A 15,124-nucleotide genomic window follows, 5' to 3' on the forward strand; every position below is an offset into this window, starting at 1 on the left:
TTGTATAGTGGCTGGCTATTATGACACATGCAGCAGATACATAGATTGTGTCTTCTTCGTCCAACATCCTTGACACTAGGCTTACTGACCATTTCACACCAATTCTTTGGCAACAAGTTATCCACTTAGTTGCTCTAAATTAAAGTAGAGGAACTTTTGGTTTTTCACAAAAAAATCTTCTACTAGTTGCTCAAATTTGTTAACAGCAACATTTGGTCGTTCAAACCTTTAGTTGTATACTTTGGTACCCTCTGTACCACTTGTATACTCCGCACACTAGTCCACAAAGTAGGCCTATCCATCAAATTAGCCTAGTTAAGTTAGGATGGAACTATATACAGGATTGGGAAAGTACTATGGTAATAGGCTAGAGAATGATATTACAGAAGAGATTTTCATTTCTTTTTAAGCCCATCTTAAATGTAATTGTTCAGTGAAAGAAAAGACCTGATTGCATTACATTGTTGTTGTTTGGGTTGAAAGGGTCGCCGGAATTTTATCCCCCTGGAATTTTACCCCCTGGGCAAAGCTGACGTCACTATGACGTAGTAAAGTAGAGGAACTTTTGGTTTTCCACAAAAAATCTTCTAAGTTTACTAGTTGCTCAAATTTGTTACCTGAGTGGCCAAAAGTTTGTTCGCGGCCGGAATTTTACCCCCGCGGATTTAGAAGTCTAATGAAAGTAGTCAGAGCGTGATTAATTAGATTAACGATATAAACCGGAATTCTACCCCCTGTCCATATAACTAGCGTTTAGACAACTGAAGATGTACGGGCCGGATTTTTACCCCCGGATTTTTACCCCCGGAATTTTACCCCCTGGCCGATTTTAGAAATGGAATGATTGATTTCCTTATTTCTGTTTTTAATTAATTGTAAACAGTTCATTATTTAGTAGCCTATCTTTATTTATTTATTTTGTAATCTCAACTAAGTAAACAGAATTCGCTGTTTTATTTTGATCGTATTAACCAACAGTCCAGCAAGATCGAATCCTGATACTCGAATCTCAAAATTAAAATTATTAACATGTTCGATTTTGTTAATGTTACAAATAAATTAAGAGGCTACTTAATAATAAAATGTTTACTATTTAAATTAAAACTGAATGAAGATAATTAATCATTCTCACTAATTTATACATCTGACTAGGGGTAAAATTCCGGGGGTAAAATTCCAGGGGTAAAATTCCGGGGGTAAAAATCCGTGGGGTAAAATTCCGGGGGTAAAAATCCGGGCCGTACATTTTAGGTTTTGATAATTTGATGTGTTCTGATTAAATTCACAACCGTATGTTTAATTCCGCGTTTCATCGAGCTGATGTCGCGAAACTCAAAAGTTCGCGGCCGAAATTTTACCCCCTGGTTTGTGACGTCACGTTTTCCCAGGGGGTAAAATTCCAGGGATATAAAAATCCGCTACCCCGGTTGAAATTCAGCCTACTTGACTGGAATGTCAAGAAGTATGGTACAGTAGTACCTTTAAGTACTTAAGTAATATTTCTAATGATCAGTAGCATTTAGCCTACAGGAATGGAAAATGCATTTAAAAATTTACATGTAGGCACTTATAGGTAAACCTGAAGGTCAAGCAAATTTTCATTTTTAGCCAGATTGGATTTTCACTAAAAATAGTTATCTAAACATTTTGGATTTAAATTCCCTGGGCTATTTATCTTAAATAACATTTATGTAGCCTATTTTTAAGGAGTAAAAATTTATTCAGTACGGTATAGCCAAGTTTACAAGAGACTTCCCTATCAGAAGAATTACGAGCAGGTTTAAAAAGGCGTAATAGTTCGTCTTCCAGTTTCACTTGGGTTAGGCTGTGAACCTGTCTTCATTAGGCCTATACTATCCAGCTGTAGGCTTTAGTGTAGACCTAGACTATGCCACATAAATGAAATTTAAAGGTTTTAACAGTGCTCGCCAATTTTCTTGTCTACACTTTATAGAGAGCTTATCAGATGTTTACAGAACTATCAGATGTTTTTTCTCACTGTTAGTGGTGTCAATCTCGCTAGGAAATCTCCACTCACTGGGCTCAACACTATTGAGTGTATTGTATCTTCTGATTCCTCATAAAGGACCGTTTTTATTTTATGTGGTTAGTGTGGCAAATAATATAAGCTAGCTGTAGGATATGTTTTGGACTTTCATTTGGCCAGCCACACGATCATCTTAAAACTAATTATTGTCTTTAAAATCTTTTACCAATTTTCCTTGGTGGTTTAAAAAATATGTTATATCTGGGTTTTCCTCAAAAAACGCTAAAATACTGAACCAACTTGGTTTAAATTTTAAACTTTAACTAAGGTAGATCTTACTTATATTATAAATGTGAAAGTTTGTGTGTTTGAAGTTTAATCACGCATTAACTACTGGACGGATTGGGCTGAAATTTGGCTTGATGATAGCTCACATTCCCGATTAACATATAGGCATATTCTTATCTCAAAAATCCTTTCGGGCTCCGGCCCAGTGGCTCTGTAGTTCCCCATGTTAACCTTATGAGTTTTCATATTTAACCCTCCGAGCGTCCATCGTCGAAAAATTGACGCGCTACACACTTTGTGTAGTGTCACGCGTCGATTTTTCGACGCACGAACATCGTTTACGGCGAAGGCTCTATGACTGACTGAATCGGATTGAACTGGATCGAGTTAGGTATCGTTCTTCTCGTTATATTCTAAGCTTTCTCCAGAGGTCTGTCTCAGCGCTGTATGTTCTCCGAGCCGATCGTAATTGTAGCAGACAGCTGACGTGCGTATTTGTAAATAGCTAGGTTACCCTCGGACCGATGACTGATGTGTTTTATTACGTTTATCATTGTTTTAGTGTTAAAAATCAAAAGTAGTGATATACGTGGTGCATTATAAGAAGATTTAAGTGATTTTGAAGGGCTGGTTGATGATCCTGAAGAAGTAGGTAGTGATATTGATGTAAATTATCAGCCAGATTCCTAGCTATGGTTAGGCTATGCATTCTTAGCTAAACGCTATGTACTGAAATCTGTTTTTTGCCCATAACTTATTTATTTGCAAATCTACTTCCTTATATTATATTATATATTTGTAATCCTCATAAAATTTAGAACAAAGTGGCTATTTTCAAATATTTATAGGCCTATAATTTATCCAATTTCATTGAGCGCGAACTTATTTTTTTTTTTGAAAATTTTCCAAAATATTTTTTTTTTACCTAAAAAATTTTTTTTAAACAAATGTTCGTTGTGTTTTATGTATAATATTGAAGCCCATGATTTTCCAAACAAAATGGTATATAGAACAGTAGAATTAACATTGTTTTAAGCTTCTCAGATCGGTTTTAATAAAACCTTGCAAATGCGCCAAAAATAGGCGGACATTAAGGCCTAAACTATGGACACTCGGAGGGTTAAAGGGAATTAAAGTATTTTGTCAGCTGTTTCAACTAAAAAAGTTGGTTCTATTCTATGATATGCAAAAGTATTAAAAAGTTATAGCCTAAGATTTACCAACAGAGTGCAGCTCTATTATTTTTTTCTTTGCATTTATGAAAACAGTCTAATTTGAACTAAGCAGCAACAAAAAGCTGTGATACGCAATGAGAACTGTCAAAGTAGGATTGTTTACAGTTGTTTATGTTTATAATTTCATGAACCATTTGTGATATTTTGCGAATTTTTAATAAATAGGCTACCTAATTTTTCTTTATTGTTTAGGTGAAGTGGTAGAACATTATGGCTAGGTATGGTAGATGTGTAATACTATAGTATACCGTTAATTTAAAGAAGTAAATTTTATCAAACTGTGTCCGCCCCATTGAAAATGCAAAGCTTGAGTATAACTGCAATAAGCATTTTATACTTATATGCCAACCCCCTACGAAGGACGGGTACTCTGCTAGTAGATTATAAACCTGCTAAAAACCCATTGCACAAAAGCACAATTATTTTATATTTAAATTTTTATGAAATTTAGCCAGCGTTTTGTTTGTTACGTTAGTAAAGTTATTAACTTGATTCTGCCTCTCAGCTTATTTAATAAAAGCAGGGTAGCCTACCTATTTTATAAAATTGTGGTGCTGTTGAGTTGGTTTCTATAACCAATGGTTCATGTAAAGATTTGTTCTGCAGTAGATTTAAATTGCATTATTCTCTACTATGTGCGCACCCCATTGCAAACTACTGTAGTAGGCTACGGTAATTAGGCCTGAGGCTGTAGAACATTCCTTATTATTGCTGTGCTCTTCTTGTTGAGGGTTGTGTTATCAAGGTAGGCTAGTTTCGGCTAGCATTCTTGTTACCAAGATTAATAAAAACACTGAGCAGTGAGCATTTTTATAATGAGTGCATTTTAACACAAGGCTTAAGCTTATATGATAACATTTGTAATTTTTAAAATTACAATTTATAGTAAGAAATTATAATGAGCTTAAGCATTGACTACATATATATTATAGTCAATGGCGTAAGATAAACAACCCACAATTAACAATATGAACTTGCAGGTTGGTCCATAATAGACAACAAAACTGATCTCTCAAAATAACCCAATATTTTGATTGTTTTAAGAAAGAGGAGTAGGTTAGGAGTTGTTGGGTGGCATGCGGGTTTTTAGACCCACTAAGCTTTTTCTAGTACATGAGCCTGAATTGATGTTTCCTCTAAAATATATGTTCTACCGGTATAGGTAATTCTCATACAGTAAATTCTGTTCAATTCAGTTGGGAGAGTCTAGTTATCACGATTGACTTCTCAGAAAGAACTTGCTATAGAGGTTCTGGCTTGATTTGGATAAGTTAGTGGGGGTTTTTTTTTATGGAGCAGTCTTATTATAGACATAATCTTCTAATCTAACATTAACATTATGTGTTATGGTGTTTTCAAGGGAATTCGAAAAGTGCACTTTTAATTGAGGATATTGTGTTATTGAGAATTGAGGGCACTGTAAATGAGGTTCTACTGTATTATGTACATTTTGATAACTTGCTACACCTATTAAACCTGCTATTTTTTTTCAGATCTTACTCCTGAACAACAGAAGATGCTGATTGAAATCAGGCGTAGAAAAGCTGAACTTCTTCTTGAAATTCAGGTAAGCATGAAAGTTTGTCAAAGACTGTAAGCTCAGTAGCCTACCATTGTTTGTTATTGCATCCAACATTTTCTAAAACAAAAAATGGAAAAATGTTGGGGCAAATCTTTTTCTATGATTTTACCAAAGAACTGAATTCTCTACTATAGTGCTAAATTACGAGTAACAAAAATGCTATCTAGTTATTAAAAATAAATTATTGATAGAAACTTAAAACATTAACAGTTGAATGAATTTCGTCAAGCTTATAAAAAACCAAGTAATATTTTGGTAACCGTCCCAGGAACTACTACCAATACTAAACATCTGTCAAACTGAATAAGTATTTTGTTTTGTGAATTAAAACTTTTAGAGATCAAAATAACAACTTTCTAGCTCTGAATTTCCAGAAGTTTGATTTATAATTTGATACAATGGATCTCTTGAGTTTTAAAAGCATAGTAGATGACAAACTAGCTGGTGCCATGTCCTTATAACTGTACAAAGTACTTAGTATTCAATACACCCACATCCTAGTGTATGATACACTGTTACCGAATTGTCAGGACATTAGCACTACTTCCTTTGACCTATTTCCCCTTCACCCTTCCCCTCCTAGGTTAAGTCAACATCCTATATACCTCCCTCTTTTGGGGCCATGTGCCAGAATTGAATGTCTGAATTAAAACTAAAGTATCAAAATTCATAAGTATTTTTGAAGAAAGGGATTTTCAATACAGAAACAGTTATCATTCCCTCAAGAGACCTTTTTTGTACCTAATATATTTTACTCTTTGGGGATTTTAACCCATGCTTTCATTACCTAAGTCTCGTTTATAATCCCCATTTGTATCTGAGAACAACGATATCACGCTTTTCATTTTTGTAAAAGTTACTTACTGAAAAGAATTTACTGACATATTTGCTTTGATCAAAAGATTATGGTCTAGTTTTATAGGCTAGTTAAAAGTAAACATTTCAATTTCGTTATCAAATTACTTAGCATTTGTATTAAGATTGAAATGATACCAAAACATCTAAAATCGCAGAAAAAAAACTCTTTCTCTACAAAACAATTAATTGGTCTGTTTATAGATAGGAAAATATTTGGAATAGTTTTTCTTTATAGACATCTTTTTTGAGCTAAACTATTTTAATGTATCTTTAAAAACTAACATAGGATTCATATTTTTTGTGATGTTATACAAAGTAATATATATGTCCAATTTAGTGCATAACATCTTACGACAATATTATTAAATGTTTAAACTGTCTGACTAAATTTAAAATTGATAAAGCATTGAGTTAAAATTTGTGTGGAGTTGACCTCAGTTCAGTGTCAACTAACCGTATTATAACTGGGTTTGGTCATAATTTTGCAACTTTCTGCTTCGTTTGACTTTGCCTTGGCCCACAGTTTGGACACAGCGGTCCTTGTAGCTGAAAGAAACTGTTTGATAATTTTCTTAGAAGTAGGCCTACACTAGTCTTAAGCACTGTCATCACTGCTGTTTATGTTTTTTGAAGCCCCAATTTTTCAAGAATGCTTCAATGATAATGATATAAACTGAGTCCCTGCTGTCTGTTTCATAATTTTCCTACCTACCAGAGCTGAAATAATTGTGAGTAATTTTGTAAAATATTTATGAGCACTTGCTTCGTAGGTAATTTTTCCTACATCTGCGATTTTATGACTCGGCCAAAAAAGTGCATGAAACCTCGGTTATAAAATCGATGTCTTCTCTTGTTTCATGACACTGTCCGGAAAAAAGTAGTTTTCAGTTCTCTAAATCTACCGCAATAATCATGGTTTTCGGGTAACTTCAAATAGGGTACAAAAAAAAAAAAAAACATATGGTACCTAAATTTTATGGTTTGTTGACCTCAAAATTTATTTTTATTTTATTGTAAAAAACAGAAATACACATTACATTGATGATGACTTTGTATAACCTCAAATTATTTGATCTAATTTTTTAACAATTAGACGGTTATTTATTGTGACGACACTCCGCATTATAAGATGTGATGAGTTAATAAAGAATTTAAATTTGAATTTCCAAAGTATGATGAAAATAGTTGTTCATCACAGGGATCGACAGAGTATTTTTGGTACCGTACGGTACTTAATTATATTTCCAAGCAAAACCATTTGGGTTAATAAATATAAGATCATTCTTTGAGGGTAAACTGTGATAGAATCAATGAAATATTGAAACCTCATAAATAGTGGATTCGTGGTTGGTCAGTTAAAGAATCTTTTTGGCATCTTTGATATACAGGGTGAGGCAGACCACCCGTAGCCTACACATACTTTTACCTAATTCACATACGAAGAATCCATTTAAAATACTTAGAACATGATCGAAGCACAGGGTGTTCCAGAAATGAAGGTAACAGGTTCAAATATCGACATTTCCTTATATCAACCTATAAATTATCTCATTGTAAATTTTTAGAAAGCTTGTTTATAGCAACATTTTGGTGAAAACGGAACTCAATTATCTCAATTTTTTTAAATGTCAGCCATTTTCGTGATTTTTTGGGTATTGACGTAACACTCTATATTTTCGAAACCACTGAAAATTTTTCCGTTCTGATTGAAAATCCGTAATCTTGGTAAACACAACTTTAAAATGATGTGTCACATGGCATAAACATCCCATGATTAACATAAAATAAGTCTTTAATCAGTCAGAGAATCAATGCAATCTTGAAACCCTCCTTTGAAATATTGAAAATCTTTAAACATCTACAAAAAATATTGATAGCCAAAGTATCAACTTTTTGTTACAAGGTAGGCCTAGCTGAATTTTTTTTATATTTCTTGGTTATTTAATCCTAACAAAGAAGAATGGGTCAGAGATTCAACAAAGTTTAGAAGTCCTCTTATTTTGTTTACTTGGCAGGGAATTTAAGAAATCTTGAAACATTCTTTTAAGGGTGTGCTGCCTGGGAATTGATGGGATCTCGAAAATCTCATAAGACTTTCTTTTGTGGTTAGGTCAGAGAATCAAAACACGCTGAAGTTTGTTTGTAGACAGTAAGGCAGTTGCAGTAGATGGATACCATTCATTCCAGCCGTCATCCGCATATTAAGATGTTGCGGTGAAGGGATTTACTTTCTCCGTCTTGCATAACTGACTTCTCTTTGTTGTTGGATGTTAGCAGATTTCTAAAGCTTGCTGATTTTTATAGCGGTATTCTTACACATCGCTTTCTTACTGGCATTCATTGTAATACTTACTTAGTAAAAATATTTGTTGTGTATAATTGAACAATATCAAACATTTAATGGTGTTTAACTGAGTTCAAGAAAACATGATTTCTTATGAAGTATACCAGTAGTGATAATGTTTAAAGAATGTTTTTAATTTTGTGGAATATTTTTTATTTATCCTATTCTGCTAAACAATGTAATTCTATGAATTTTAGATTAAAGTTAAATTTTTGTTTGCTTTTTACCTAAACAAGAAGTAGGCCAAAAGATGGTGTATCTTTCCATTCTGCTGAAATATAGAAACACCCCTCCGATTTTACTTAACAACTTTTTATTCTGCATTTGTGAAAGAAATATACATTTTTTTATCCATAATTCAACTAATAGGCCTATACTTTAATAAGATTAAACAATCATCTTATTTCACCTCATAAGAGTATCTGATCATATACTCAAATCAAACATAGGCTACAAATTTGCATTTATTCAATTATTTTTAATTCTTATTCATTACTTTGAAAAGGTTACACTTATATTTTTATTTATTTAACAAGAAATTGATTTTTCCACTGATTACTGGCACTCTATGTTCTTTTGACACCTTATCTGTAGAATACTGTCATGACTTGTCCTCTTCAGTTCAAGTATCTGATAACAAAAGTGGTTGTTTTTTTGATAATCAAACTTGATTTACGTTGAATATTGTTTTTTCCACAAAATATTTATATAATATATTTTTATAAAGCTATGCTGAATCCAGTTTACTGATATCATCCATGACTTTATTTGTCAACCTGTGAGAACCTGTTTGTGAGCTTCTCTAAGTGTTTATTTATTTTTCACGCTCATCTAAATTATAATTACTTATGCATTCTTTAAAAGCTATTGGAGCAGGCCATGGGTTTTTTCTACTTAAGTTTACTTTATCTTTTTCATTTTTACACAAATCAAAACACTAAAGATAACTGATTTGTTGGTAACCATTTTCAGTGTATTACACAACTTCTTTGCAAAATCTTTAACCATGGAAGTAATCCAATATTGTTCCAAAAATGTTTGTGGCTTTTCAAATCTTCTGTAAGTGAATAGCGCCAATCGAAACCTTGTTGTTTAACAATCTACCTACTTTAAGGGTGCATTAACTAACTTAGTGAAGGATAGAAAACTATCAGGGACTAAGTGTTTAAACCTTCAACTCTTATAACCAACTACGGTACTTCTGAGTATGGAATCAAGAGTTTAGCTTTGGACCTGGACGCCAGATATCTTGTTAATACAATCTGCTTAGTTGAGTTTGTGTTGGTGCAGATTTGTTTGGTATCCCTTTTAAAGGTAAGAATCTGACATTTATTTCAAGGTCAACAGATAAAGAATCTCAGATTATCAGACTGACTGGTTATCTGTTATCTTGCTTAATGTTGCATAGAACTTTGATTACGATACAAATAAAATTTGACATTCCGTCCCCAGGTTGCCCATATTTAAATGGGAGCATTCTGATTTCTGTCAAACAAATATCTTTTGAGACTCCAATAGATAGCGGAGCTGTCAATTCCTGATTCCTGTCGTATCCAGCAATTTTTCAATGAAGCCAAACTGCAACATAAAAATATAACACACTTTAAAATATAGCATTAGTGCCCTCCACAAGTAGTTATTATACCCATTGATGTATACTTTATACTTAATACTTTTCTTTGAAATGGCTATATATATATATATATATATAGTCTAATATAATTAGACTATATACATCGATGATTATACCTTACATTAGCACGTCTACTAGCAGTATCTAAACGCATTGTAAATATTTAGAACTAAGATGATACAGTGTGTTTCTAAAGTGTCTAGACTCTTTCAATTCTCAGGTAATGAAGGGCCAAGGTCGAGTAATTGCATTTGATAAATGAGTAAGCTACAACGTGCTGTTTGTAGATAGATGGGCACTTAGTTCATGAGGGCGTCCATAGATAGCATGTAACAGTTCCGGCTTATTTTGTTATTACTTTTAGATATTAGTATATTTGGCCTGAACCTATTCTGTTACTATTACTTTTAATAAAGATAAAGTTATAGAATATGGTAAAATAATAAAATTGAATAGATACAAAATTATTGAATTTAATGAATTTAGAAATAATACCCTATCACAACAAAATTACCCTCCTACCAAATGAGCTCATTCAGACCTAAGTTATACAATACTTAATGAGATAAACTAAAAGACTGATTAGATATGAAACTTAAATATTAATATACATAGCTTTTAAGTTGAGTTTTCTTGACGAAGGGTGCTGGCCGAAGGGTGCTGTGTAGGTTAGCTCCGTAGTACTGTATGTTCGCTGTGGTGTAGCTGGTTAAGTCCGTGTTCTTGTCGTCTATATTCTCCCATCAGTATCAGTCATCGTAGTCTTAGTAGATGTGGCTGGTGTTATTAAGTAGATGATACGTCATCGTTGTAGTCATATCAGTAAGATGTCTGTCGAAGGTCGCAGGGATGCAGCTTACCCAAAAATAGGCTATAAGAAAACACTATGTCCACTAGGGCCTCGTGGTCTTGACGATTTCGATGAATCACTAAATTGTCAGCACTGCATTCACTTCGTTGATAATTCCTCGGTGATAATTTATGTATAGTATATCAATCACAACTGTGTATCCTATGAAGACGGATTTCCACAAAACGTTACCGCGATGAATTAAGATAAAAATGTCTCTAGACTCCAAACAGTTCGGTATCGTTCATCTCGTGTGTAACCTCTCATACCGGAAAAAGAAGAAGGGATGGTGAAGGTTCCAAAGTCATGTGGTCCCCGGAACTGGCCTCTGATTGGTTGTTTTGCCACCACTCAAGTCAAGTGTGACTGCGTGAGTCAGGCGATTTGTCCATCCCGTGCTGCCACCAAGCGTCAATTCGTCAAACTAACTCCCCACTATCATTTAGAGTATATTGCCTCTATCTTTGACTTAGACCCCTTTCAAGCACCACTGTACTGCCATAAGAATAACAATCTAGGTACTGTTCAAACTAGAACTGTTCTAGTGTACTGTACTGTATCTGTATCTCAATATAATTGTGCTTTTCATCGGGAAATGAACTCATAGTAAAATAAATATAAACCTTCTATCGCATTGTATGTGTTAATAATAAATACAAGGATACTCTTTATCCCTATAACCCTATCGCATTCTAATATTTTATAGATAGCCCTATTTACTGTCTTGTTAAAGTTTAGATTATATGTGTATAATTAATTATATAGAATTTTGATCAAAAACTATTTTAATCTTTGTCCTTAGATAGTTCTGATGCCTTGAATATAAAATTTTATGTATAATCATTGACTATACACCTCTACACACTATGTAGAGGTGTATAGTCAATGGTATAATGCTATACGTCTATGTTAACCATTGAATTATAAACACGGAAATGGGAATACAGTTTTTTTAACTTTGTTTTTTATTAATTTAGATTGTTATTTTTGCCACGTGATCCTAAAATTAAGTCATAAAATCTTGAACAATTTAGTCAACTTCGGACTTCAGCATTACCGAACATGACGCACGTTGCTAAGTTTAAGATTTCACAATGGAATGTATATATTGGGTCCAAGTGGGTGATCCTAATTAGTAGGACTAACTAGCTGATGATCTGTTGGTAGACTGTATTCCAAAATTTTTTTCCTGTGTTTTACATGCATTAACGTTTGAGTGTTTTAATGTTGATTACATATGTTTTTTTCTTATTTTTGTAGTTTTTAAGTGCACAATTCATTTATTGGTTATGATGCCAGAAGACCAGAATTTACTTGTATTAACGATTTGAAAGTTAACAAAAGTAACTTGAAATTAATATAAGACCTCAAATTAACTAAGTGTAAACCACAATAAAACTTAAAATTATATTTAGTTGATAAGGATAATAAGTAAGTAGCCTATTTTAGATTAATGGTTTAATCAGTGCTTTTTTAAATTTAAACTACCAAATGTTACTGGCTGGATAGCTCAATCAGCCCAATCATTTCAGCATTACCCTAAAAATATTAATTTCTATGTTATATCGAAAGATATGAAATCACGGAGATAATTCTTTCAAATATGACTGACAATGTTCTTTGCATTCCTTCTCATAATACCTTTGTGCCATTGTCATCACCAATCAGCTGATATTGACAGATAAACACGTCCCGTGATGCTCTGCGTCACCATACTGTCTGCACTCTGCAGACGACAATCAGCTGTTCGCGTTGCAGTTCACGGATGTGCCGATAGATGGTGTTACCGGCGCGTTATTATTAGTCCAGATTGTAACGTGCCAAAGTAGATTCAGATTCAGTCGGTCGTGGAATATTTCGCACCGTTTATTTACAGTTGAGTGTTTATTGTGACGTTTTTAGTGTTTTTTAATCTGAACAAGTTTGTGATAGTGATAGTGATGTAAATAGTGCATCGATGTTTATGTGTGGTGCGTTTGATTTGGTGTTATCAAATTAATTAGTGCAATTTACCTATATTGTGGAAATATTTGCAATCATATAATAAATTACACTATACACACAACACTTACAATGCTAAGTATATTAGTGGACATTAAATATCATTTTTTTATGTAAGGCAGGTGCCTTAAAGCTAATGCAAATATTATAAATATAACTAGTTGTTAATTAATGTCTCGTGTAGGCCACATTCAGAAAATGTTGTATTTTTCAATCGGTATGACCCGTTATGTTACATTGGATGTCATTGAGAAAACTAAATTGTGCAAATTTCGATAACAAACTAATTAACCCGTGTTTTAAAGTTTATAGTCTCCTATCGCTGCAAACCTGCACACTAAGATAATTTTGTAGTTGCTTAATTTAGTTTTCATTATTACAGGTTCATAGATAAGTAAATATACTTCCACCCCCAGTATATTCTTAGGTTCCGTACAGCATTCCCCCTACAAATCCAAACAATTGCTGTTTTTATTTTAAGGCAAAAGCGTTTAACGAAATAAATAAGTTTGTCTAGTTAATAGGGGTTGCACATAATTGAGAAACCTCCATAAATAGCTTACTCTTCTTAAGAATAACATTGAAGACAACAAACTATATCTCGAATCACAATTTTCATATAAGTACCTGTAACTAAGGTGAATTTTAACCCAAATATGAATGAAAAATTAGTGTATTTTGTAGCTTTGATAACTTTTTTTATTCAAACCCATTTATTGGTGCCAAAATAACTCTATAACCAACAAGCGTGGAATCCAATTTTAAAAAGAACAACCTAGAAAAGAAGACAATGTTTCGATCTAGTAAATTGTGTAATTTTATGGATCATCTACTCTTAGATAAATCATTGACCTTTAATCAATTTTCATGGTAAATTATCTGTTTTTGTGAACACGTAATCGGCAAAATATACTGTAACTTATTGGAGGTTATTTTGCAGTTTATTATATCAAACCACTGCAACGAGTACGTACTGTTTTGGCAGCTTTTCAATTCCACTGAATATGTATTGCTCTCGATAGCGCCATATACTTTAGCAGAACATGGAGGTTGCACATGTGTTTGTAATTATTCACTTCATTCGTGTTAACAGTTGGCCTTAGTTTCGTACAGAGTATTGTAGTAAGTAGCTTTGTTCGCATATCGCAATGCTGTAGGACGTAGAGGGGAAGAGAATGGTTCTTAAAAGCTACTCTTGAAACCCGCCTCACTCAACATTTTGTAATAGGGACTTATTGAACCACAAAGTTAAGTAAAACACTCTTTACCATTCTGTTGCGAAAAATTTACTTGGTAATAACTTCTTAATCATCTATGTGTTATTCCACGAAAAGTATTTTTGTATACTTTACGCAACAATTTATAACCAAAATAATTCAGTGACTTTTAGCAAGAATCCATCTTGAAAAGCTGATTGCAATTTGGTATATTAGTATGTACTAGGAGTAAATGTATCCAATACTGTACTGCACAAAACTGGGGGTTTGGACATTCGTTGATTCATTTATGGGCAATCCAGATTGAAATAAGCGTACATTAATTCTATTTAGTAAATACATGAAACAATGTTGATTGGAACTCTAGTTTTCCGCGAATAGGAAGCGTACATTTGCATCTTGAGCGTCACGCAGAAAGCAGCGATGGACACGCAGAAAGTAATATAATATGATTCGGAGGTTTTAGGCTGTAAATTCGAAAAAACATATTTTACCGAAAAACTTTGTCACTTTTTGCTATGTACCTAACTGTATATCTCAATGTAGGTTTTCAAGTTCTAGTTGTCAAATCTTGGTCTTTGACCCGCTGGGAAATGACCAAGATTTGCCGATATTTCGGATGCGTTGAAACAATCCTTCTTGGGGACCAGGATCAAAACTCATTACCGGAAATAAAACTAAATAAACTTATACATAGCAAACACGTTTTGGGACAATTATTGTGCATTCGCTGTATGAAATGCTTAGAAACTTATATCATAAAGTACGGATTAAGTGGGATCTCTTGAAGTTCATATTGGTTTAGGTTCGGATTAACGAGCGTTTATTGAACTCGCAAACGTACAACATGTCCAACGCCAAAATGGAGAAGTGGCTGCGGCAATTATCTGGTATTAGTTTATCACACTGATAAGCGAAACGGCTTCAAGACATGTTGATGTTTCCCAGACGATGGTTTCTCTATCGTAATCTGTACTAGAGTTGAAGCTGCAAAGTGGAGTAAATTAAGTGGGGAGGTGTAGACTATTGCTTTGTTGTTGACGGTTTATTTAAATATTGTTCAAATTTAGAGGGTGGTTGACTTAAATTAGTTGAAATTTAGAGGGAGGTTGACTTCAATTAGTTCAAA

General features: G+C 33.4%; 1 protein-coding gene across 2 annotated transcripts in view; it reads left to right on the top strand.

Annotated features, from left to right (window-relative positions):
• LOC128999673 (cytohesin-1-like) overlaps window positions 1-15,124 on the top strand; it is a 118,438-nt gene that overhangs the window by 737 nt on the left and 102,577 nt on the right. The window contains exon 2 of one of the 2 annotated variants that reach the window (XM_054426291.1): window positions 5,004-5,077. In XM_054426291.1, the coding sequence (XP_054282266.1) occupies window positions 5,004-5,077 (74 nt within the window). Of the gene's footprint in view, window positions 1-5,003; window positions 5,078-12,631; window positions 12,748-15,124 lie in introns of those variants that run through there. The other variant, XM_054426294.1, reaches the window with a different exon arrangement.

The sequence above is a fragment of the Macrosteles quadrilineatus genome, unplaced genomic scaffold (genome assembly GCF_028750875.1).
Source record: "Macrosteles quadrilineatus isolate MER2022 unplaced genomic scaffold, UCM_ALF_1.0 Scaffold_8__2_contigs__length_117827958, whole genome shotgun sequence".
In the NCBI taxonomy this organism is placed as follows: Eukaryota; Metazoa; Arthropoda; class Insecta; order Hemiptera; family Cicadellidae; genus Macrosteles; species Macrosteles quadrilineatus.